General features: G+C 37.6%; 1 protein-coding gene and 1 pseudogene across 2 annotated transcripts in view; one reads left to right on the top strand and one right to left on the bottom strand.

Annotated features, from left to right (window-relative positions):
- The window catches only part of HERC1 (HECT and RLD domain containing E3 ubiquitin protein ligase family member 1), a 166,598-nt gene that overhangs the window by 7,630 nt on the left and 132,324 nt on the right, over positions 1–26,644 (top strand). The window contains exon 2 of the mRNA XM_081157121.1: positions 22,805–23,760. Within this exon, the coding sequence (XP_081013247.1) occupies positions 22,831–23,760 (930 nt within the window). The 5' untranslated portion in view covers positions 22,805–22,830. The remainder of the gene's footprint in view (positions 1–22,804; positions 23,761–26,644) is intronic.
- On the bottom strand, positions 14,724–14,960 carry LOC308555724 (cytochrome c oxidase subunit NDUFA4 pseudogene; annotated as a pseudogene). Its single transcript has one exon. The product of its transcript is annotated as a cytochrome c oxidase subunit NDUFA4 pseudogene (transcript).

Raw genomic sequence — 26,644 nt, 5'->3', positions numbered from 1 at the left:
CTTTGGTGCTATGAAAAAACCCCCAAATAACACTTGGTTTTATTGGTTACAAAGAGAAGGCCATGAAACATCACAGGATGGTTATTTACGTTGTCCATCAATCTTTCTCATTTCAAACGATTTGTCATTGTTGTCATAGTAGTAGTAGTAGTAATGGAATAATAATAGAATAATTGTAGTATAGTACAGTTTTTTCTCAGCTGGCGTTCTATGAGAGTACCAAATCCTAATGTTTTAGGATGTTTGGATGTTTATTGTATGTAAAGAATTAACTTCTCTCCAGTGCATCTAGAATGGACTAGTTATGTACCATCCTTGGGTGAACTGAGAAAATGTTCACTCCAGTATTCATTTCAAGTTCTGTGGTTTGTGATGAACCCCAGTTGAGAAAGGTCATAGCTATTATAGTCAGATCTTCCCTCCCCCGCCCCCAACCCTACCATTTATTAGTAGAGTGATGTTGGATAAGTCTTAATCTCTTAGCTTCAGTTTCCTGATCTATAAAACAGGAATAATAATAGTTGCTTCCTATAGGACTGGGTTAAACAAAACGTGAGGGTTAAACAAAAAAGTCTTTCCAATCTACATTTATCCATTTCTATGGCTTTAAAAACTACCTGTATGCTGATTGACTCCCATATTTATATCTTCAGCCCAGACCGTTTCCTTGCTGTCCAGTGTCATAGTTCATCTGCTTATTTCACATCTCATTTGGCCCTGTAGTAGGCACCTCAAAGTAAATTTGCTCAACACAGAAGGTGTGATTCCTACCATTATCATTTCCTATGAAACTACTCTTAATAAAAGGCAGGGCATATAGCTAGTCACTCAGGCCAAAAGTCTAGGTGTCACCTATAATTTTTTTCTTTTCTCTGTACCCTATAACCAGCCCATCAGCTAATCCTCTTGGCTCTGTCTCTTGAATATATTTTTAATCTAATCACATATCATCATCTCTGCCTTATTGTTCTGGTTTAAACCTCCTCCTCCCCTGTTTAGATAATTACAATTTTCTCTTAACTGGTTTCCCTTCTTTATCACTTGACTGCCCAGTCTATTATGCACTTCATATCTAGGATGATCTTTTAAACTGTCAATCAGACAGGCTTCCCTTCTATTTAATATTTTACAGTGACTTCCTCTTACAATTAAAATGGTCAAATTCCTAGCTATGGCCTACAAGTTTCTACATGATGTAAGTCCCTGCTTACCTTTCTCTGTTCACTCTACTTCTGCTACACTGAACTTCCCTATATTTTTTGATCATGCATTCCCAGGGCTTAATATTTGTTTTTGCTCTGTTTGGAGTGCTCTTCCCTCATGTCTTTGCACTGCTTGCTCCCTTACATCATTTAGAGGGCCTCTCAGAGTCTACCTCTTTAGAGAGATCTTCAGTGATCTCACTATAGAAAACAGTGATCGTCCCTCCTCCTTGTCTCTCTGGCTTTATTTTTTATGGCACTTATACTACCTGAAATTTAATGACTTACTTGTATACTTATTTATTATTTGTCTTCCTCACTAGAATGTAAAGTCCATCAGAGTGGGAACCTTACATGTCTTGTTCATTCCAGTGCCTAAAAAGACCCTGTCCCATTGTAAGCCAGGATGCAGCTCTGGCAAGAGAAATACTTTCCTCTAGACTCTCGATTTAAAGTCTCTGTTGATTTTGATTTTGGGAGGAATACATTGTTTTCCAAGCTCTCTCTATTTTTTTTTAACTTAATAGAGTAGCATTTATAGGAGCCTTTTTATTTATTTATTTATTTATTTATTATTATTTTTTAATGTTTTTATTGATTTCAGAGAGAAGAAGGGAGAGGGAGAGAGAGATAGAAACGTCAATGATGGCCCTGCCATTATGGCTCAGCGGTTGAACACCGACCTCTGATCCAGGAGATCGAGGTTCAATTCCCTGTCAGGGTGTATGCCCAGGTTGCTGGCTCAATCTCTCATCATTGATGTTTCTTTCTCTCTCTCCCTCTCCCTTCCTCTCTCTGAGATCAATAAAGACATATTTAGAACGAAAGAAAGAAGAAAGAAAGAAAGAAAGAAAGAAAGAAAGAAAGAAAGAAAGAAAGAAAGAAAGAAAGGAGAAAGAAAGAAGAAGGAAGGAAGGAAGGAAGGAAGGAAGGAAGGAAGGAAGGAAGGAAGGAAGGAAGGAAGGAAGGAAGGAAGGAAGGAAGAAAGAGAAAGAAAAGAGAAAAGAAAGAAAGACTCAGTGATGAGAGTCATTGATCTGCTGTCTTCTGCATACCCCCTATTGGGGATTGAGCATGCAACCAGGGCATGTGCCCAGACTGGGAATCGAACGGTGACCTCCTGGTTTGTGGGTCGACGCTCACCACTGAGCCACGCAGGCTGGGCTATAGGATCCCTTTTAAATTTTGCCACGTTTTAAGACCTTTCCTGTTAGTCACTATACCATAAAACTTTTTGGTCATGGGCAATTTTATACAATTCAAGTAAGTAGCTTTGCTGTATTAGGAATATAGGATAACCTAATGTAGAACTAGGAAGATTATGCTATCTGTGTGTTAATATAACTTAAAAGCATGTGGGAGCTAGTGTCTTTTATATAAGATTATCATTGAACTTTCTTATACAACCAAGTATCCAGTTATATACAGTATAATGAACTTTTGTCAGTAATATGATCATGAGTTCTGCTTCCTCAAAATTGCTTATTCTTTTGAAAGGGAGGAATTATGGAGAACGATGGAGAGGTTTCTGTAATTTAGTGAAGGTGGTATGGTAGAATAGGCAGATGCACACATAAAGCAATAATAATGGATAACACTGAACATCTACTGTGCACCAGGCACTATTCTAAGCACTTTCATTTGGACCATGTTTAAATCTGGTTGAACTGTCTATTATTTATTTTATAGATAAGGAAATTGAAGCCCAAGAGAGGTTAAGTTACTTGCCCAAGATCACACAACAAGTAAGTGGTGAAGCCTGGATTAGAATTCAGAAACAAGGGCGGTGTTGGTGGAAACTGTGGGGGGCAGAGCATGGAAATGGCCAGCCTCAGTCCAGTTGTTTTAGCTGATCTAAAATCCAGTATCATTCCATATAGGTGTTCAGGAACTCATGGTGACAATTAGAACTTTAGGTGCTGCATGTTGCTTTGACTTCTAAAAGAATGTTTCTAGTTCTGTTCTTCCAGAGAGGAGGAATAGATGTTAGAAGAGAATAATAACTGGTATAAGTATTGGACTTTGTAGAGAAAAGTAAATATTAGCGAATCTTTATGCTCTGAAATACAAAGCTTTTCTTGGTAGACCTTGAAACCCAGTGATACTAAGAAGCAAATTTAGTCTGCTGTCCGTCTAAAGTGCAAGCAAGTTGTGAAATAATAATGATTTATATTTGTATATTGCTTTTTAATTTACAGAGTACTTTGGTAAACATTTTCTCAGTTGACTCGTAACACCTCTGTGAAATAGGCAGAGTAGATATTCTGCCATCTGACAAGCTTCCACAGAGGAGAGAGGCAGCTGCCTGAAGAAAGAGCCCTTGAATAACCTGTAGTTGCTAGACCCTCTTTTATGAAGATTCTATACATAAAGGAAGTCGTTATTCCTTGGCAAAACTGCCAGAGTGTGAGTGATAGACTTCTGCATTGTATAGTGTTATGGGCTTAATTTTTTAAATAAGTGATTGGAAAGTTGCTTAATCTGGAAGCAGAAGTTACTTGGCATGATGAATGCGCAAAGATGGCCTGTTATAATTAGCATGTTCTTAATGTTTGTTAAACTGAAAGCCTAGGCATTTAAAAGAAATACGTATAATTTAGTTTAAAGTTGTAATTCTAATAGCAACACTTGTAATCTTTTTTAAACCAGTATTTTAATTAAAACCTTCTACCAGTTAGGCTGAAGTAATATTGATGCTGTTTTGATGGTATTGTAGATTAGCATAGAGGTGGGGAGCTTTACTTTTCTGAGGTCAAAAAAAGTTTGCTAGCTTCATGTAACATATAGCCTTAGTGAAATGTTTATAAATGTTACTGTGTTCTCTGGTTCCTTTGTTCATTTTGGAGTAGTTTGAATTGCTTTGGTTAATTTAAATTAGTCTGAGGTGTTAAGAGGGACTTTTCAAAATTCTTAAAGGTACCTTCTATAAGGGAATAAAGTCACATGCAAATTCATAGAATCACTTCACTTTAAAGTATATGTGACTTTGTTTTGCAAAAATCTAAGGAATTGCTGAATATTATGTATTCTTAGTATCTTTCAGTTCTGTGTTATTTTCTTTTTTCATGGTGCTCTCTTGCAACTGCCTCCTTATCACCACCCTCTCCCTCATGGTCTGCCATCTGTTGGTTTGGCTCTTTACTTCAGAGTAGGGAGGCAGGAAAGGGTGTTTGTACACAAGATAAAACTAGTCCTGTTTGGAGCTCAGTGAGCTGGAGTGCTTATGCAATAAGGCTGCTGCTGATAAATTCCGGAAGTACCATAGGCCCATAGGACTAGAACAGCAATTTTCAACCTTTTTCATTCTCATTGCACACATAAACTAATTACTAAAGTTCTAAGCACACCAAAAAACATTTTTTGCTGATCTGACAAAAAAAAAAAAAAGGTATACTTTTGATTCATTCATACCAGATGGCTATTGTTGTGTTGGCTGTTTTAATTTTTTTAATTTGACAATCTAAGAGAAAAGAGGTCAGTGCCCCTGACTAAATAGTCAGGTATTGCATGTTTTAAAAAATTCTTGCGGCACACCAGTGTGCCTCTTGTGGCACACTGTTGGCACGCACACTGGTTGAAAATCGCTGGACTAGAAAGATGGTGATGACTCTGCAATATTGTCTGCAAGTTTTTTCTGTGACCATTGCTTTATTTGATAAAGAAAAATTAAAAAACTAAATCATACTTAAACACATTTTTTTTCATGAAAAACCATAAATTAATTAGATATTAACAGGCTTGTCAATAAGAGTAATTATATAGGAGAGTTTAGCATGTTAAGTGTTCGTGAAATTCATGTCAAATGGTAAACTTACATTCACTTATGCCTGACTGTGCATTAATCTATTATGGGAATATGTAGACTATTTGCATTCTGAGGCAGATAATTCAGTTTTCCATACAGTTTGTTTTTTTAAAAATCTTCTCTATTACAAAATATTTTAAACATATATTAATATAAAAGTATAAAGAGCTTCCATGTACCCATCATTGGTTTTCAAAATTACTATAGACAGTCTTGTTTCCTCTGTATTTATATCCATTACCACCCCACCTCTAATCCCTGTACTTTTTTGAACTAAATCTCAGACATATTTAATTTGTAAATTTTTGATACTTCAGTATGGCTCTCTAAAAGATAGCCTCTTTATAAAATATGCATAATACCATTATCATACCAAAAATTATAGCAAGTTCTTAATATCATCAAATATGTAATCAGGTTTCATATTTTTCTGATTGTTTTATATATATAAATACATACCATTTGTTTGAAGTGGAATTCAAATAAGGTCCATACTTTACAATTGTTTGACTTGTTGATTAAATCACTTTTAATCTTTGGACTCTCCCTCCATCTCTGTTTTTTTCTTCCTTAAAATTTTTTGTTAAAAGAAACCAGGTTGTTTGCCCTGAGAAGTTTCCCATTATTTCCTGAATTTCCTGTAAATTGATAAGTTTGTGAATTTTTTTTCTTTCTAGTTGTTTTTTTAGTGAGTACTGCATAGGAAAGGTTTGTGTTTCCAGCAGGTGGTACATAATGTCTTGTTATCTCTCTTTATGATGTTAATAGCTATTGATGATCATTGTTCAGATTTATTAATTAACCAGGGATTGCAAAATACTGAATTTTCATTGTTCCGTTCTCATGTATTACGTGATGTTCTTTTGGATGTTCAATGATGTAAATTGTATATTTAGGACATTTTATTTATTTTAGAACTGATTCTGGGATGATTTGACAAGGTTCTGTGGTAGAATTCCTTTAAGGGAAGAGTGCAAGTCCTTACTGAAAATTCAGAGAAAACTTGGGAATTTTGAATAACTGAATTTTGTTTAAAGGATATTTGGCCAATAAATAGGTTAATGGCCGTTGTGAGATAGCAGCTTGTGACCTAGCGTGTATAGCTGGTCATTGGTGTTTGTTCTTTTTAGTTGTCAGTGTTCCTATTCAGAAATTTCAAAAGTGATTTGCACAGGGCAGCAGTTATTAGTGTCTGGAGCCAGATTTCTTTACATGAGTTTGAGAACAAGCCTTGTGTGAGAACCAGATTTAAAAAATATTGAGTTTACATAACAGTACTAAAGGCTGTCAAAGAACTGAAGCAGCATTTTCTAATGTAGTTCTTTGACAAAAGGTTTTTGAGGTCAAGTAAACTTGGTAAACAGTGTGCACTTTATCCTCTTGAAGTGTAATGATACATATTAACATGTGAAAGACCTACAATAAAACAAAAACAAAACAAAAACTGCTTAACTCAGAATTTTCCAAATATAGTTTGATCACTGAACCCTTTTTCCCACTTAGTAAAAAGTTACAAGCTGGGACAACAGGCATAAAATTAATGTCCTGGGCAAACTGGGATATATAGTCAACCCCTTCACTCCCCATGCCTCCCCCCCCAATAACTGACTGGTTAGTAAAGGCTAGGTGAATAGATAAAATTTAAGGAGGCAGTGAGTAGTATAAAGCTTATTTTTATTGTTTTTATGTGGAATTTGGGATTATTGATTCCTTTGTTGTTTGATAGGAAAAATAACTTCTTTCACACTGTACTGGATTGAAAGATAAGTAACTCATACCTCTATAAATAAACATTAAGGAGAATAAAGTATGGTTCTTTTGGAGCACTCTATATATGGACTTTTTTAGTGTGTTTGCATGTATGAGCGTGTGTGTGTGTAACTTTTTGCCCCTGATTATCAGTACTGTTGGAGTGGTGAGAGTGGGGGAAAGGAGACTGTTGTGTTTGGTTGTGGAATGGATTTTTTTACTTGAAGTCAGTTCTTTAGCATACCTTGCTTTCTGTTTTATTGACTGCATCTAGTAATTTGTTTTGTTAATCACTCTCTTTGCCCATTTAGATTTTTGGGATGGTCTTATTTTAAAAATGTTTTTCTTGCCCAGCCGGGCGTGGCTCAGCGGTTGAGCATCGGCCTAGCATCCAGGAGATCGAGGTTTGATTCCCAGTCATGGCACATGCCCAGGTTGTGGGCTCAATCCCCATTTGGGGGTGTGCAGGGGCCAGCTAATCAGTGACAACTCTCTCATCATATGATGTTTTTCTCTCTCTCTCTCTCTCTCTCTCTCCGTCCCTTCCTCTCTCTGAAATCAATAAAGGTATATTAAAAAAAATTTTTTTTCTTTTTGAGGATTGGGTTATATTTTATTTACATCTCTCAATATTTCCTTGTTGGTTCTAAGTTGATGGTAAGGCTTTGTGATTATGCTATGCTAGTTTGTTTGCCAGTCCATATAAATTTTATTTTTAAAATTTTATTTATTTATAAATATATCTTTATTGATTTCAGAGAAAGGAAGGGAGAGGGAGAGAGAGATATTTAGTCTTCTAATCTAGGAATATGACATGTCTCTCCATTTATTTGGATCTTTGATTTTTTTAAAAATCTGTGTCTTATAATTTTCGGCATATGGGACCTGGGTATTTCATTAAAAAGTGTTTTTGCCGGGCTGGCGTGGCTCAGTGGTTGAGCATCAACCTATGATCCAGGAGATCACAGTTTGATTCCTGGTCAGGGCGCATGCCTGGGTTGTGGGCTTGATCCCCAGTAGGGGGCATGCAGGAGGCAGCCAATCAATGACTCTTTCTCATCATTGTTGTTTCTATCTTTCTCTCTCTCCCCTTTCCTCTCTGAAATCAATAAAAACACTTTTAAAAAGTGTTTTTAAAACTTTTTATTAAACTATAATATATATTCATAGACGTGCACACATAGCAAATGCACAATTTGATTGATTTCACAGGGATAGATTTATTTTCAAATTCTGCTATTTTCTGTCAACCTGAGAGATTTTCAGAAGGGAGTTAGGTAGGGTTCAAGATGAGGGAATAAGAGAAACTTTCCATTTCCTCCTGAGTCAGATCTCCATAGTGTGTCTTCATTGTTTTGTTTAAAAGTGAATTATCAAGACAGTAGACTTATTCAGAGATAATTAAGCTAATTTCCAAATAAGTTTTGCCATTTAGCTTTTCTCTCCTATAATTTACCGCCAATAGGGTTACACTACAGATTTGTCTAGATGTTTTCTGATATATAGGAATTTACACTATTTTAAAACAATAAAGATGTGAATTGAATATTTAAGAGATGAATAGATCTGTCTTCTCATTTTTGTTGAACCCAGCTAGTCTCTGCCCTTCACCTTCCTTCTGTGTAGTTTGTAGAAAGTACAAGCTTAAGTAAACTTGTCATCTTGCTGGCTGGCTTTTATCATCCTTCTAAGGAAGGGTAGGCAACTTACTGTCTGTGTTAGTGGAGCAATATTTTTCTGCCAGCTCCTTTTTGAATAAGACTTAAAAATCTAATGAGTTTATAGAGATGGTATAACTGTAACTTGAAAAGAATTGTCACAAGGAAATTAAAAGTGAGATTTACTTAGTATAGATATTCTGGGAATAAATAAGTTTACTACATATGCTCTATCAGGAAGGACATGGTTAATAATGGAAAAACCATACTTATCACTTAACTCTTATGTATACTTTTATTGTAAAAGATAGTTTTCCCACTTTTATATTACTGGGGCTCAGCTATGCCTGATTAAGCTGTTTCTGCCCTCTTCAAATTTTTATTTTGAAAATTTCTCAGATCTGTAGAAAAGTTGAAGAATAGTACAATTAACAACCCATATACTTTTCACTGAGTTTCACATATTGTAGCATTTTGTTGCGGTTGTTTTTTTTCTTTTCTCTAAACACACACACAGATACATAATTTTGTTCTAAGTGAGAGTAAGTTGTAGTCACCAAGATACTCCTCCCCTCAATACTTCCAATATGCATTTCTTAAAAATAACGACATTCTCCAATATAACCACAATACCTTTAATTGATGCCTAAGGAAAATAACATGAATTTATCATTATCTAATATGCAGTGTCTGTATTTAAATTTTTCTAGTTGTCTCCCCCTTATCTTTTATAACTTTTTTTTTTTTTGATGCAGGATCCAGTCACATTCACATATTGCTTTTGGTTTTTGTCTCTTTTAATTTATAACAATCCCTGACTTTAAAAAAAAATTTTTTTTTTAATCCTCACCTTAGGTTATTTTTTTTTTCATTGCTTTTCAGAGAGAGTAGAAGGGAGAGAGAGAAACATCGATGCGAGAGAGACACGTAGATTGGCTGCCTCCTGCACAGGCCCCACCTGGGTCCGGGGATTGAGCCTGCAACTGAAGTATGTGCCCCTGGCTGGAATCGAACCTGGGACCCTTCAATCCGTGGGCGGATGATCTAACCACTGAGCCAAACTGGCCAGGGCTCCCCTGACTTTTTAGATGACATTAATTTTATTGAATAATCTAGGGCATTTTTCTTAAGTAATGTCCTACAATCTGAATTTGCCAATTGTTTCTCTAAGATTATATGTTAAGGCTAAACATTTATTGCATAAGCATTTTATAGATGATGTGTTCTTTTTGCATCACCTCAGGGGACACTTAATGCCATTTTTATAGGTGATGCCAAGTTTGATCACTTGTTTAGGGTGGTGACTACTACCAAATTACTCATTGTAAATGCACTTTTTCCCCCTTTATGATTAATAAGTAATCTAGGGGTGGTATTTTGAGACTGTGAAAATCCTTTCTCCCACAACCTTTTCCCAATGATTTTAGATTAGCGTCCATGGGAAGGTTATCTTTGCCCAGATAATTCTTTTTTTTTTTTTTAATAAAAAAATATTCTTAAGCAATATACCCACATGGTACAAAGGGGTTACAGCAAAATGTATATTTCCCTTTTAAAAAAAATCCTCATCCCAGGATATGTTTTATTAATTTGAGAGAGAGAAGAAGGGGGAGAGAGAAACAGAAAGAGAAAAAGAAACATCAGTGTGAGAGAGAAACATCAATCAGTTGCCTCCTGTACTCGATTGACCAGGGATAGAACCTGCAACCTTTTTGGTGTACAGGATGACACTTCAACCAACTGAGCCACCCAGCCTGGGCTAGATGTCTCCCTTTTGTTCCCTATTTCCACTTTCCTAGTTTTTCTCAGTTAACAGTTACCATTTTGTGTGTCTTTTCAGAGATTCTAAACCCTTTCAGCCATGCATTCATGTATAGTCTTTTTTTTTCTTTTTAACACAATTGGTGGCATACTGCAGACTATTATTCTATATCTTATATTTTTGTTATTGTAAAATTAAGGTATATTTAACATTTAAAGCAGTTGTAAAGTGTGCAATTCAGTGCCATTAAATGTATTCACAATGTCGTGAAACCATTACTACTACCTATATCCAAAACTTTTTTCATCATTCCCAACAAAAACTCTTTACCCATTAAACAATAGTTCCCTCTTCCTTTCTCCCCTAAGCCCGTGGTAACCTCCATTCTACTTTCTTTATCTAGGACTTTGCCTATCCTTAGTACCTCATATAAGAGGAATCATATAATATTTATCTTTTTATGCCTGGCTTATTTCACTAAGCAAAATACTTTCAAGGACCATCCATGTTATACCATATATCAAAATTTCATTTCTTTTTATGGCTGAGTACTACTCTATTATATGTATATACGACATTTTGTTTATCCATTCATCTGTTTATGGACACTTGGGTTGTTTCTGCCTTTGCGCTATTGTGAATAATTCTGCTGTGAATATTGATGTACAAATATCTATTCAAATCCCTGCTTTCAGTTCTTTTGGATGTATACCTAAGAGTGGAATTGCTTAGTCTACATTCCAGTGTGTTTTTTAACTTAATATATCATGGTTATCATTCCAATTCAATACATTCCAGATCATTACAGATACTCCTCATTCATTGTAATGATTGCCTTAAATCCCAGTGTATGTGTATCATTTATTTAACCAGTTTCTTATTGGAGGACGTTAGCTTCTTTCCCCTTTTTGCTTTTTACCTTATTTTTCTTTTTGCTATTTTAAACAAGGCCTCAATGAGTAGGATATTTTTTAGTTTAAGCAGTCCTTATTTCTTGATTAAAACTGCAATGTAAAAGAATAAAATTGCAATGTGAAAATGTTGATTGAGCCTAATCTCATACTTTCTCAATATCCTTAAAATTCATCTTACAAGCCCAGTACATTATTGTTTTTTTATTTTAGGTCCTCATTTCTCAACTCATCTCAGGGTATGTCATGCAATGGCCATTCCATCCTCTTCTTTCCCTTAGTATTATCCGTAGCTCCTGCTGGGTCGCTTTGTTACGTAATGTTATCATATTGTGTTGTAATTGCTTATTATCCTTGTCCTGTTCTGGGTTCTGAGTGTTTTAGAAGCACTGTGCTTTCTAATAGACCTTCCAACTGTGGATAAATTTTGCACATTCTTGTCAAGTTCCTGGTAGTAATAAATAGGAATTCCTTTGTTAAAATTAATATTTGGTTACAGAAGACTTTTTAAAAATGTGCATATAGGACTGACTTTAGTTCATTAATGAATGTGCTAGGATACATCCCTTTGATTTTTATTTTCTTTGATGAAGAGATAAAAAGGTTACTTTTAAGTCAGTTAGTATTGAGTACTATTATGTCTCCCTCACCCCGGTTTCTTTTGATACCTTCAGATAGTCTAAATTTTATTTTTTCCTCCTCAACATATTGATATTCTGAGATTTTGTGAGGAGCTAGCTATAGTACCCAGGTCCAACATTTTTGCTCTTTTCTCATTGTTATTTATTTTAAATGTTTTTATTGATTTTAGAGAGAGAGTAAAGGAAAAGGAGAGAGAGAAACATCGATGAGAAACATCATCGATCGGCTGCCTGCTGCATGCCCTCTACCGGGGATTGAGTCTGAAACCCGGGCATGTGCCCTGACTGGGAATCAAACCAGTGACCTCTTGGTGCATGGGCCAACACTCAACCACTGAGGCACACTGGCTGGGCCTCATTATTTATATTAGGAAGCCTCATAAAAATGCTATTTTGAAGTATAAATTGGATATGTCATTGGGAGTTCAGTGAGGATAAATTTACAAAAACTTTATGATTGCCATGACTTAGCTTTAGATGCTAGCAAATAAAAGGTTCTAAAGAAGGGGGAGGAGATTTTTCTCTACAAACAATGTATGATGAGGACCACTGGTTTCTTCATGCCTCTAGAAGATCTACTTTTGTTAAAGTCTATTTTCTAGTTCATGGCCCACTGGTCAGCTACAAATTAAGGTATCCTGCATGTGCTGACATTTCTATATGCATTTGTGCACTAATTGCATCTATTTGTGTAACAGGTTGTTGAACTTGACAAATTGATAACTTGCTTTACTGTTTTTGTGTTCCCAAGGATTCTTTCATTATAAAGTGCATTGATGTTCTAAAACCCCAAGGTTGGTAGCAGCCATTCTTTGTAATCATAATGAAAACAGAATAATTAAAAACATAGTAAATTTGCTTATAGCTAGTTATCAACTTTTTGTACTAGAACATTGTAGTGATATAACAAGAGTTAAAATAACTCCTATATTGTCAATAAGAGTTACTGTATTTCTAATGTTACACTTACTTCCATGATGGAATATAAAAGAAGGAACTTAAAATAGCTCAACTTACTTCCCTCGGGGGTTATGTAGTGAACAGTTAGAGACCATATAATGCAATACCTCACATATATTTTTATAGATTCAAAGTACTTCTCTGTAAGAGACATGGAAATTCCAGGGTGAGAAAGATTATTGTGGTATTGTGGGTTAAGCTTATTAGAACAGGTTTAATTGGTACATGAAGGAAGTATAGGATTTGTTAGGAAGAAAGGAAGGGGTGGGCATTCTGGGGGGCAGTAGCACAAGTAAGGGTAGGAGTGAACATATCCCAACTGAAGGATGGTAAGGATTGGTAGGGCTGCCTGCCTGACAAGAGGAAAGGGCTGCTGAGGAAAGAGCATGAGGTAGTTAAGATTTGATAGGTTGGAGGAAATAGTGACAGAGTGAGGAATTTTTAGCCTAGGGAACTATGTCACTCAGGGTCCTGGCCGGAAATAAATGGACTAGTTACAGAGCTTTGGGTAGGATTAAGGAAAGCAACAAGGGACTGGAAGTTCCCAAGGCCTAGCAATATCGGGAAGCCATTGATACTTTTAAGCCGGGGGGGGGGGGGGGGGGGGGCAAGAACAGGAACACTGAAGCCTGATGAGAGCTGGAGCAGTGGAAGCCAAACCAGTGGATAGGACCTATGGCTATAGAGGAAAGGGTTCTGAGGTGGGGAGAAAGCCAGGGAAATAAGAACCGCAATTTCTTTTTCCTTTCATCCTCTGATTTCCTGCTAGTTCTTCTCATTGGCTTGACCCACCTGAAGGCCGGGGGAGCTTAGGCAGTATAGTCCTAGGGGTCAGCCTTAAAGGGCACAAAACAGAACATGGTAGGGTAGAGATTAAGTTTGGGTAGACTGGGGTCAAATAGAGAATGCCTAGTCCAGAGCCCATTTAAAATTATTGTAAATTTATAAGCAGAGGAATGTTATACTGAAAATGCTTTTATAGAAAGATTTGGTTTAGTGGATTTTGAGGATCTTAAAAAAAAAGATTACTTCAGGCAAAGTTCTAATGTCTAACAAAAAAGGCAGAATGCAGTCTATTATTTGATTTATCCTCATAGCCCATGGGCGACCTTCACAGCCTCTTGATTTTTAACTGCCTCACATGGGTGTAGGACCTGCCTGTTCCTAGTCTCCATCCCTCCTATGTGTCTTCGGTATATCCTTAGTTATAGAACTTCAGTTCAGCTAGACTTCAGGCGGTTCTCAATGATGGTTCTGTAGTTTAGTTGTAATTTTGATGTGGTTGTAAGAGGATGCATATACCATGATTATCTGCTGTGCCCTTAACATGCTTTTTTTTTTTTTTTTTAAACCCTCACCCAAGGATATGTTATTGATTTTTAGAGAGAGAGGAAGAGAGAGAGAGAGATCAATGTGAGAGAGAAACATCCATCAGTTGCCTCCTGTACATGCCCCAACCAGGGATCAAACCTGCAACCTTTTGGTGTATGAGACAATGTTCTAACCAACTGAGCTGCCTGGCCAGGGCCTTAACGTGCTTTTTGAAGAACAAAAGTTTTAAATTTTGATGAAGTTTACTGTATTAAATTTTTGAGTTCTATTTAAGAAATCTTTGCCTAATCCAGGGTTGCTAAGGTTTTTTTCCTGCGTTTTCTTCTAGAGATTTTTATAGTTTAACTCTTACATTTGGATCTATGAACCAATTTAAGTTGATTTTTGTATATGGTATGAAATTAGGGTTAAGGTTCATTTTTTTTTATATGCATATTCAGTTGTTCCAGCACCCTTTGAGTTTATCTTTCTCCAATAAACTGCCTTAGCACCTTAGTTAAAAATTGATTGGCCATATATGTGTGGGTCTATTTCTTTTTTTTTTTTTTCAAGTTTCAAATATTAATCAGTATAAACCCCAACACAGTACACCAACTTGATTTTGTGCATTTGGAGGGGAAATATATCCCAGTTAAGTGGAAAATTGTTTGGATAACTTCGGAAAGACCTTCATTCTAAGCAGCTTTATAGTGAAACATTTCATTTAGAAGTTTGGACCTTCTTTCTTCTGTTTGCTGTAGTCTACATTTACTGAGTAGAACCTGTATTGCTCATTGGGGCCCATTTTGTTCCAGGGTTCTTTCTGTCCCAACAGACATCTGGATTGAACAATGCCAGGCACATGACATACTGTGCTGCCCCAGTATCCCCGGCTCCAGTAAGTACAAAGAGGGGAATCAAGCTTGGATGCTTCTTGGCCTGACAGGATCTGGCAGAGCATGGTTGCTGCAGAGGGCCCGGCGTTGGTCTAGTTCTTGAGTTTTGGTTCTATTCTGTTGATCTCTCTTGATACCAGTGTACAGGCCTTGATTACTGTAGGTTTATAATAAGATTTAAAGGCAGATAATGGAATTTCTCCATCTTGTTCTCTGTCAGAATTGTCTAACTATTCTCAGTTTTTTGCATGCCTGTCCTGGAAGTTCTGATGAGAACTGTGACAAGTGTTTTGTTGTATTGCTACCTTATTGCTATCATTTGATGTTACCTTGAGATAGTGGCTAGGAGGAACAGATTTTATCATAGCACCAGGAGTCTAAGAATGAGCTGAACTGACATTTGATTAATTGAAACCTGAAGTTTTTAATTTTAAAAAATTTAGAGTGATATAAAACATGTGAAACCATCATGATAGTGATAAGTAGCATGATTTAGTGGTTAAGAGGTCGGATGTCAGACTGCTCTGGTTTGAATCCTTACTCTGTCTGTTACTAGCAGTGTGACCTTGGATTAAACAATTTTTTGCCTCTGTGTGTCTTTGTTTTCTTTCCTGGCAAATGGGAGTAATAATAGTTCCTATTTCATAGAGTTGTTCTGATATTAAGGTAACGCATGTAAAGTATTTAGCACCAGTGCCTGCCACAAAGAAAGTGCTCAAATGTTAACTGCTGTTATTGCTTTGTTCACCTAGAGAATGTTAGAAAGCTTCAGAATTGGATAAATTCACTTGTAGGAAGTATTAGGTCTACACCTGCTTAAATCCTTTAGCTTCCTTCATTTATTTCAGTTTAGAAAGATAGTGGTAACGCTATTTGGTTTATTTTCCAGTCTTTTGGTAATCTTTTCAGCCTCACTTTTCATTGGTGAATTTGGTACTTTTATTTATGTATTTAAATTGGGATTTGTGCATTGGGCCATGAGTTAAAAAAAGAACAGTTGACCTTTTAGTGGTATTAACCATACTGTAAATTCAAAACAAAACAAAACAACAGCTTTTTTTCTTTGCCAGTATTTAGCTGGTTCATCAGGATTGTGAATTGGTGGTTCTTGGAACAAGCAAAAACCCATTAGTTTGATTCCATTATGTCCATAGTTCTTTACTTGCTGAATAAACATGTCTGCTTCCTGGTCTTTTCGACTAGTTCTAATTATTGATATAGCAAAATTATTTGCCAGCAAACTCAGCAAGTCTTTTCCTTTTCTAAATTTACTCACTTTCTTAATAGGAATAATAACAGCAACAAAAACAAAAACCTTTTCCTTTTTATTGGCTGTTTAATTATGTGGAGCTAAACATTGATAATTGTATGGTTTAATGAGTAAGAGTCAATAAGTCAACTTAAATGAAGCCCTCTAAACAGGAAGTCTTGGGGCAGGGGTGGGAGAGTGCTGGATCACAATGTGCACTTAATTTTCAGTTTTAGAACTTTGCAAATGGGTTGTCCCTCCAGCTCTTCCAGAAATGCTCTTGAGAAGTATCCTTATTGACATATATTTTTTATGACTCCCTAAAGTCATAAATTTAGAGCTTCATAAAGTTATTTGTAGATGTGGCAGAGGTGGTAGTGAATGACAAATTCAGTTTTAAACATGTTGAAATTAACATTCCTTTGGGACATGTGAGTGTATATATCATGTTAGCAGTGGATATTCAGGTCTAGAAATTTGGACTGGACTCATTAGCATATGAGAAGTAGGTGAAAGCCTTGGGAGTTGCTGGAATTACTCCAAAAATATACCTACAGTGAGAGGAGGAAAAAGAAATGGATCGAAGACAGAACTCTTGGGGCCTTTCCACTGTGGTACCACCATACTTGGAAATAGTTATTTTTCAAGTGCTTTCGTTATATCAGTTCAGATTAAGATACAATCTGAATTTAAATTAGATTCTATGTAAATGATGAACTCCATTGACCCAGATTGCTCAGCTCAATTCAGCAAATATTTATTGAGGTCTCTATGTGCCTTACCTTTGCTAAGCACTGGGAATATAAGCAAAATTGAAACTGTCTTTGCCCTTATGGACTCTATAGATTAGTATGAGAGGACATTAAACAAATAATCACACAAATAGTAAATAATTGCAAACTGTGCAGAATGCTGTAAAAGTAAAGTACTGGGTGCTGGGTAAGCATTTTAAAAGAGGGACCTGGGCTCATATGGATGCTGTTAGGGATAACTTCCCTGAAGAAGTGACATTTAATTCAACTAGTAATTATTGAGTGTCTCATATGTCCCTGGTATTGGGCTGTTTAAACTGATAACTTGTTTCGACTAGACATTAGCAGGGTGGAAAAGGGTGGGATGGAGAAGTCAGGCTTTAAGTAAAGGGAACTGCCTGTGCCAATGCTCTTCAATAGAAAGGAGCGTGGTGCCTTCCAGTAATGGAACATCTCAGGTGTAACTATAGAAGGGAAAGCAGGCAGCGGAGAGGTCAGTTCTTAATCTTTTTGCCTATACGGGAGATTTTATTTTTTAGAGTAAAACTGTTGAAGAGCGTTTGAAAATTTATCAGGCCCAAACAGACCAAGATTTGGCTGTGTGAGGGAGGACTCTTGACATGTCAGGAGTGAGGGAAAAATGGCCCCTGTCCTAGAGCCACATAACTTAGTCTATCCCAGATTCTGCCAGGAGCCAGAACTTAGCATGGTGGGGCCACCAGGAGTTGGCAGGGTGGGGCTAGTGGATCTCTCCTGAGGGAGATCACCATTAAGGCTTAAGGGAAGAAGTGATGAGTGGCCCCCACCCCAAAGCCATACAACTCAGTCACTGACACCCTTTGAGTCTTCCCAGCCCTCTACACCCCTGCCTAGATAGCTGACTCCTCAACAGGGTATGAGCTCCGCAGGTTGGGGTGACAGGGAGTCCAGAGGGTGGGGCTATTGTATTCCCCCAGGCGGATGATTTAAGGAGGGGAGTTCTCTACCCAAGAAAGATTGTGTCTGCGGTGTGGGAGAGACTCAGCACAGGGATCCTGGCGACTATCCCTTCTATTCTCCCCAGAGCCTCAAACCCTCGTCTCCTCATGTGACTCTAGTCCGTTCCTCCCTCCCTCTGCATGAGCCTAGGGTGAGTGACTTCAAACAAGATTTTTTTATGTATTGGCCCTTTAAGAGGGCACCTGTGACCCTCCCTGGCTGACAGAATCCCCTTGGATTTTCACAGCCAGATGTTATGTGGGCACCTCTTCCCAGCTGTGGTGCTGTGGCCTAGGGAGCCTGGTGTGAGGTTCAGAACCCATGTTCCTCAGGGGGAACCTTTGCATCTGAGATATCCCTCCAGGATCTCAGCTGCCAACCTGTCAGAGTGGGGCCAGCCCTTTTTGTGTCTCCGTCCTTCCTACCAGTCTTGATGTGGCCTCTTCTGTAAATCCTTGGTCACAAGGTTTCTGTCCAGCTAGTCTTCAGTTCGTTATTCAGGTGGTTCTATATTTTAGTTGTAATTCCAGTTTGGTCCTGGGACATGGTGAGTGTAGCTTCAGCCTACTCTGCTGCCATATTGGATCTCCCCCAAGAATTACTTTAAATGTAAGTGGACTAAATACTCCAATTAAAAGATATAAGGTGGCTGAATGTATAAAAAATCAAGACCCATACATATGCTCTTTACAAGAGACCCACTTCAGATCAAAAGACACATAGACTGACATAAAGGGTTGGAAAAAAAATTAAAGTGAAAAAAAGTTGGGATAGCAGTACTTAGACAAAATAGAGTATAAAACAAGGGCTTTCTTTACAAGCTACAAAGAAAGGCATAATGATAAAGGGATCCATTCAACAACAAGATATAACTCTCATGAACATATATGCACCCAATGGAGAAGTATGTAAATATATAAAGCAAGTAATGATGAACATAAACGGGGAGAATGACAGTAATTCAGTCATAGTAGGGGACTTTAACACCTCATTGACATCAATGGGTAGATCACCTAGACATAAAATCAACAAGGGAAGAGTGGCCTTAAATGACACATTAGACCAGATGGACTTAATTGTTATTTTTAGGACATTTCACGCAAAAGTAACAGAATATACATTTTTTTCAAGTGCACATGGAACATTTTCCAAGGTAGACCACATGTTGGCCACAAAACATGTCTCAGTAAATTTAAGAAGATTGAAATCATATCAAGAATTTCCCCCTATAACAATAGTATGAAACCAGAAATCCTTTACAAGATGAATACTGAAAAATAAACATGTGGAGATTAAATAACATGCTGCTAAAAGAATGAGTGGGTTAACATTGAGATCACGGAAGAAATCAGATTTGTTTTCTGAAATGCACCCTTCATTGAGGAAGCATCAGATACCAGACACTGTGCTAGGTACAGATATAATTTTTTCCCCCAAACCATCACTATTGACTCATTTATTTTTTTAATTTATTTTCAATTCATTTATTTTATCTTTATTGTTGAAAGTATTATAGACATTTCCCCCTTTTTCCCCCATTGATCCCCTACACCCCACATCCCCCCACACCAAGGCCTTCACCACACTATTGTCTGTGTCCATGTGTATATGCACATATGCATATAAGTTTTTTGATTAATCTCTCCCCACCCATTTCCCCACCCCTGCCTTCCCACTGACATTCATCAGTCTGTTCCATGCTTCTATGTCTCTGGATCTGTTCTGTTTCTCAGTCTGTTTTGCTTATTAGATTCCACATATGAGTGAGATCATGTAAAACTAAATCAGGAAGAATCAGAAAACCTGAATAGGCTAATAACAATTGATAAAATCGAAGCAGCAATAAAAAAACTCGCAGCAAACAAAAGCCCTGGTCCAGACAGCTTCACAGGGGAACTTTCTAATTCTTTAAGGTAGATAGTTTCCTGAAAATTTTTCTTGCTTTTTGAGGTAAGCATGTAGTACTGTGAACTTCTCTCTTAGGACTGCTTTCGTTGTGTCCCATAGATTTGGGGTTGTTGTGTGTTCATTCATTTTCATTTGTTTCCAGGAAGTTTTTGATTTCTTTCTTGATCTTATTGGTAACCCATTCATTGTTTAATAACATGCTATTTAGCCTCCATGTGTTTGAATGTTTTTGAGTGTTTTTACTATAGTTGATTTCTAATTTCATGCCCTTGTGATCTGAGATGCTTGATATGATTTCAGTCTTCTTGAACTTGTAGAGACTGGTTTTGTGTCCTAACATGTGGTCTGTCTTTGAACATGACCCATGTGCCCTTGAGAGGAATATATATTCTGCGGCTTTGGGTTGAAATGTTCTGTAAATATCAATGAAATCCATCTGAACTAGTGTGCCATTTAGTCACTGTTTCTGTGTTGACTTTTTGTCTGGAAGATCTATCCAGTGAAGTCAGTGGGGTGTTAAAGTCCTTAAGGTTATTATTGATAGGTCTTTATTTATTGACATTTTAATTCTTTATGCCTATGTTTCTCTCCCTATTTCTTCTTCTTATTACAGCAATATCTTTAACATTTACTGCAATGCTGGTTTGGTAATGATAAACTCTTTTAGCCTTTTTTTGTCTGGGAAGCTCTTTATTTCACCATCTGTTTCAAATGATAGCCTTGCCGGATAGAGTAGTCTTGGTTTCAGATCCTTGTTTTGCCATTACCTTGACTACTTCGTGCCATTCCCTTCTGGCCTGTAGAGTTTTTGATGAGAAGTCAGCTGACAACCTTTGTAGGTAACAGATTGCTTTTCTCTTGCTGCTTTTAATATTCTCTTTGCCTTGGGTATTTGGCATTTTAATTATGATGTGTCTGGGTGTGGGCCTCTTTGGGTTCTTCTTGCTTGGGACTCTCTGTGCCTCCTGAACTTGTGTGACTTTTTCCTTCACCAGGTGAGGGAAGTTTTCAGCCATTATTTCTTCAAACAGGTTCTCTAATCCTTGCTTACTTTAGACCTCCTCTGGCACTCTTATGATGCGGATATTGTTACGTTTCATGTTGTCCCACAGCTCCCTTATACTGTCCTGTTTTTTAATTATTTTTTCTTTTTGGATCTCTGATTGAGTGAGTTTTCCTACCCTGTCTTCTAATTTGCTGATCCGATCCTCGGCTTCCTCTAATCTGCTGTTTATTCCTTCCAATATATTCTTTATTTCTGCTGTTTCATTGTTTGTTTCTGACTGGTCATTTCCCATAGTTTCCATATTTTTTTTTCATGCTATTGAGCATCCTTACAATCAGTATTCTGAACTCTATATCTGATAGATTGCTTATCTCCATTTCATTTAGCTCTTTTTCTGGAGACCTCTCTTGTTCTTTCATCTGGGGCTTGTTTTTTTGTCTCCCCATTTTGGCTACCTATTTGAGTTTGTTTCTATGTAGTAGGTAGTCCTACTAGGACTCTCATTCTTTTTGGAAGATCTCTGGTGCAGGCCAATGTCAGATGCTGTTTGTGACTAGCCTTGAATACCCTGTTTGAAGCTATCAACAACCCACAGCTTGAAGTCCCCTCTGTTGTGGCTGGGTGCGTTTGGACAGGACCAAGATGCACACCAGAGTCTGCTTTTCCAAGGCCTGGGTCCAGAAGCAGATCTAGCAAAGACGTAAAGCTCTCTGAAGTCTGGCTTTGCCTGCAAGCTGATTAATCTGATTCTCTTAATGAGCCTCAGGCTGTAGAAACTGCTCTGGGTAGTGTGAGAGGTTTTCTAGTAGGGTAGGGCAATTTCTTCCTCCTCAGGCAAAAGCTGCTTGGAAGGTAAATGTCTGCCTCTGCACTATGGGGGAATGACTCAGCACAGGAATCCAGAGGGGTGCTCTCTGAGCTGTATCTCCAGAGCCCACAACCCTAGATTCTCATCACACAGCTCCAGTCCACTCTGCCCTCCCTCTGCTGGAGCCCAAGATGAGTGGCTGCACACAAAACTTTGTGCTTTGGCTCTTTAAGAGTATGCCTGCATTTCCAGCTGTCTCTCCCTGGCCGACAGAAACCTGGCTGCTTTTCACAGCTGGATGTTATATGGGCCCTTTCTCAGTTCTGGTGCTGTTGACTGGGAAGCCCAGCCTGGGGTTTGTGCCCCAGAGTCCAAAGTGGGAACCCTCCACAGCTGAGATATCCCTCCATGCCTTCAGGTGCTGCCTGTGGGAGCCCAGCCATCCCTTTCGTGCCTCCTCACTTCCTACCAGTTTCTATGTGGTCTCCACTTTTCCTTCTTGGTTATGAGAGTGTTCTCCACCTCGTCTTCAGTTGCAGTTGATTATTCAGGATAGTTTTTCTTATATTTTAGTTGTACTTCCAGTTTGGTCCCAGAGAGTGTCAGTGTAGCTTCCACTCAGTCTGCCGCCATCTTTAATCTCTCAGTTTTGACTCATTACAGATTACAGAGCTAAAAGCAAACTCATTACCTCATTAATTTTTTTTTCACATTCTGAATTGAGTGTTCATTTTTCTTTCTTTTAAAATATAATTTTATTGATTTTAGAGAGAGAGGAAGAAGGGGAAAGAGAGAAAAAAACATTGATGAAAGAGAGAAACATTGATCAGTTGCCTCCTGTATGCACCCTGACCAGGGATCAAACCCAAAACCTGTGTATTTGCCCTGACCAGGAATTGAACTGGTAACCTTTTGGTGCAGAGGACAACGTTCAGCCAACTGAGCCACAGTGGCCAGGGCCAAATTTTTAAATAGATTTTTATTTGGGGAAAATACTAGTTTTATACAAAAGTTGCAAAGATAGTACAGAGTACTCATATGCCCTTCACCCATTTTCCCCTATTATTATCTTATGTAACCATGGTACATTTCTGTTAACTAGTCCATACTTTATTTGAAATCACTAATTGTATTATAAGATGGAAGTTAAAAACATTTTATGAATTGTCCATATACGTTTTTGATTGCTTTTTCTTCTCCCTTTACAGAACTAATGGCTAAAGAGTAAATCAACATGGCAACTATGGTTCCACCAGTGAAACTGAAATGGCTTGAACACCTCAACAGTTCTTGGATTACAGAGGACAGTGAATCTATTGCTACAAGAGAAGGGGTTGCTGTTCTATATTCTAAACTGGTCAGTAATAAGGAAGTAGTCCCTTTGCCCCAACAAGTTTTGTGCCTCAAAGGACCACAATTGCCAGACTTTGAACGTGAGTCTCTTTCAAGTGATGAGCAGGACCACTACTTGGATGCTCTTCTTAGCAGCCAGCTAGCACTAGCGAAGATGGTATGTTCAGATTCCCCATTTGCTGGGGCACTTCGAAAACGACTGCTTGTACTCCAGCGTGTTTTTTATGCACTTTCTAATAAATACCACGACAAAGGCAAAGTGAAACAGCAGCAGCATTCTCCGGAGAGCAGCTCTGGTTCAGCAGATGTCCATTCTGTTAGTGAACGTCCACGGTCAAGCACTGATGCACTTATAGAAATGGGTGTTCGAACTGGTCTAAGTTTATTATTTGCACTTCTAAGACAAAGTTGGATGATGCCTGTGTTGGGACCTGGTCTCAGTCTTTGCAACGACGTTATTCATACTGCAATTGAAGTTGTGAGCTCTTTACCACCATTATCTTTAGCAAATGAAAGCAAGATTCCTCCAATGGGCTTGGACTGCTTATCACAAGTAACAACATTTCTTAAAGGAGTAACTATTCCCAATTCTGGGGCAGACACTTTAGGTCGTAGGTTAGCTTCTGAGTTGCTGCTTGGTTTAGCAGCTCAGCGAGGCTCTTTGAGGTATCTGCTTGAATGGATAGAAATGGCTTTAGGGGCTTCAGCGGTTGTAAATTCCATGGAGAAAAGCAAATTATTGTCAAATCAAGAAGGAATGATCAGCTTTGACTGCTTTATGATGATATTAATGCAGATGAGGCGTTCTTTGGTATGTATTATAAACCTTAACTTTAAATTTTTATCTGACAATTTTGGGGAAAGTAAACCAAGCCTTTAATGAATTTGTGGTAATAGTGAATGATTTGAGAGTTCTGGTGATTATTAGGTTATTTAAGTATTTTATATACTTGGAGCGAAGAAACTTTTATACAAGTTGATGTGAATATGTAATTCAAGGACAGGCTAATTGGTACAGTTAAGACCATTGGATCAGGAGTCAGGATTGTAGTTCGAGTTTTATGGCTTCTTATGTGAACTTGGGAAATTCATCTAACTTTTCTTTGTTACAGTGAACGCATGTAAAACGAGTATACTCATGTAGTAAACTGCTGTGAAATGTATGTGGAGGTCTTTTGAAAAAATCTCTAATTTTATCCTTCTCAGTTTTTATTAAGCATTGCACCAAGTGTTACTGTAGGCCCTAGGGATACAGCAGAGAAAAATACAGTTTGTGCTGCATGGAGCTAACAGCCTAGTAAGGGAATCAGACAATAAATATATAATTTCAAGTAGTGAGAAGTCCTAAGAATTAAAATTAGGGAGGGAGCCAGGCTGATGTGGCTCAGTGGTTGGGGGTTGATCCAGGAACCAAGAGGTCACCAGTTCAATTCCTGGTCAGGGCACATGCCAGGTTGCTGGTCAATCCCCAGTAGGGGGCGTGCAGGAGGCAGCTGATCAGGGATGTTTCTCTATCACTGATGTTTCTATTTCTCTTTCCCTCTCCCTCTCTTTCTAAAAATCAATAAAATCATATTTTAAAAAATAAAATTAGGGAGGGAAAGGGGGCCTATCATACAAAATTATAGGCTCAGGGCAGAGAGTGGGGAGGGGAAAGGTGTCCTATTAATGTGGTTAGGGAAGGAGTCTGAATTGTATCATCCTAGCAGAGACCTGAATGAAGGGGAGTGATGATGAGCTAATAAACAGATCTGTTTAAAGAGTGTATTGCTTCTGGAAAAAATAAATTGCTTGACTATCATTAAGAAACTAACCTTGGGCCCAGCCAGAATGGCTCAGTTGGATGAGCATTGTCCTGTGCAGCGAAGGGTTGGGAGTTCCATTCCAGATCAGGGCACATCCCTGATTGGTGTATGGAGAGGAACTGATGAATGTTTCTTTCTCACATCCATGTTTCTCCCCCATCTGCCTCCCTCTCTCTCTCTTTCTTCCTCTCTCTGCCTCTCTTCTTTTCTCTCTCCCTTCCTTCCTCTCTTTAAGCATATCCTCTGGTGAGGATTAAAAAAAAGAAAAAAAAAAAAGGAACTTAACATTGAGTACCACATTAAAGAATAAACAATAAATTATAGTATGATCAATTTCAAGAATTTCTAAGACTAAAATGTAATGCCTTTGTGAAAATGAAGAATAAAAACTCAAATTAAGAATACAAATTTAGAATATAAAGACTGAAACATTTATAAATTGACTTACTTTCCATTGTATTACATTGATCAGGTTTTTTTGGTGTCCTTTATTACCAAATATCAATTAACAAATTTAGTTAAAATAACTAAAAATGTCACTTATAAATTATGTATGTATATTTTAAGACACCCTCCCCCAACAAGTGGAAAGCTCTTGGATTAACAGGAATGTTTCATAAAAAATAATTATGTTGAATTTATTTTAAAACCGCCTGGCCAAGCGTGGCTCAGCGGTTGAGCATTGACCTGGGATCCAGGAGATTGGGGTTCGATTCCCGGTCAGGGCACAGGCCTGGGTTGCGGGCTCAATCCCCAGTAGGGGGCATGCAGGAGGCAGCCGATCAGTGACTCTCATCATTGATGTTTCTCTCCCTCTCTCCTTCTCCCTTCCTCTCTCTGAAATCAATAAAAATACATATTAAAAAAAATAAATAAAACCAGGGCATTTAATTTTCACCTGGCTTACATTTTGCATTTGTAAACTGAATAGTAAATAATGAGGTCATTTTTTACAAAACACTTTACTGTAAATAAGTACTTGGAGATTTTAGATCATAAGAACTATGAAAATTTGAATTTCTTAATAGTGAATAAAATTAAGACAAAAAAAGCATAGAGTGCTTTTGGAATGTTGTCAGGGCCCTATGATCTTCATCTGAAGTGGAAACCGAGAGCCAGAGATGCAATAATCTAAGTAAGAAAGGTGTGAGGGAACAACTGTGAGAGGCAATTAGGCCCCTTTCTGTTTTCTTATTCAATATTTAAACTCACTTACTTGCACACCTGTTTTTCTAGATTTTTTTTCTGATCTTAATACTTTCTGGTAACATTCTCTAAATTTACACTGCTTTCAAATAGTAATGCCGTTTAATGACCTGAAATAATGTATCTATTCGTGGTCATGTGTTAGTATTTCTGGGGGAGTTGCTTAATTCTTCATTTTGCAGTCTATTTATTTTGCATTGCCTTGTTACAAAGAAAATATATTAATGATTGCACAATCTAGTTATCTGATTATATGCTTGCTCATGGTGTATTTTCCTTCTCAAACAAAATGCTGAATACCCTGAGTCTGAAGCTTCTGTACTTACTCTCTAAGGCCTTATCCAACAATATTGTCCTTTCGTGGGAAGAGGGTGTCTCAGGAAATTAGATTGCTTTCTTCAGTATCTGTTTAGCCTTGTTGTCTTAGTATGTTGGAAATAGGTTTGTATGCATATTTGGCTTTTAGTCTAAATTGGCTCTATAAGCTTAAGAAATATTTATAGTAAATATAGTTACCTACCCATATAATACATTTTAATCTTAATTAACCTATAATAAACCATTTCATTCCTTTTTGACATGTTTTATTTTCTCCCCAATACCTGCATTTAGGGAGGAGGAGGGGTAGCCTTTGTGGAGTGCCTGCTACCTACCAGGTGGTTTATGTGCACTGTGTCATTCAAT

Source organism: Miniopterus schreibersii, assembly GCF_964146895.1.
Source record: "Miniopterus schreibersii genome assembly, chromosome: 1".
Taxonomy (NCBI): Eukaryota; Metazoa; Chordata; class Mammalia; order Chiroptera; family Miniopteridae; genus Miniopterus; species Miniopterus schreibersii.
Note: the sequence above shows the minus strand (reverse complement) of the source record. Positions and strands in the feature narration are given on the sequence as shown.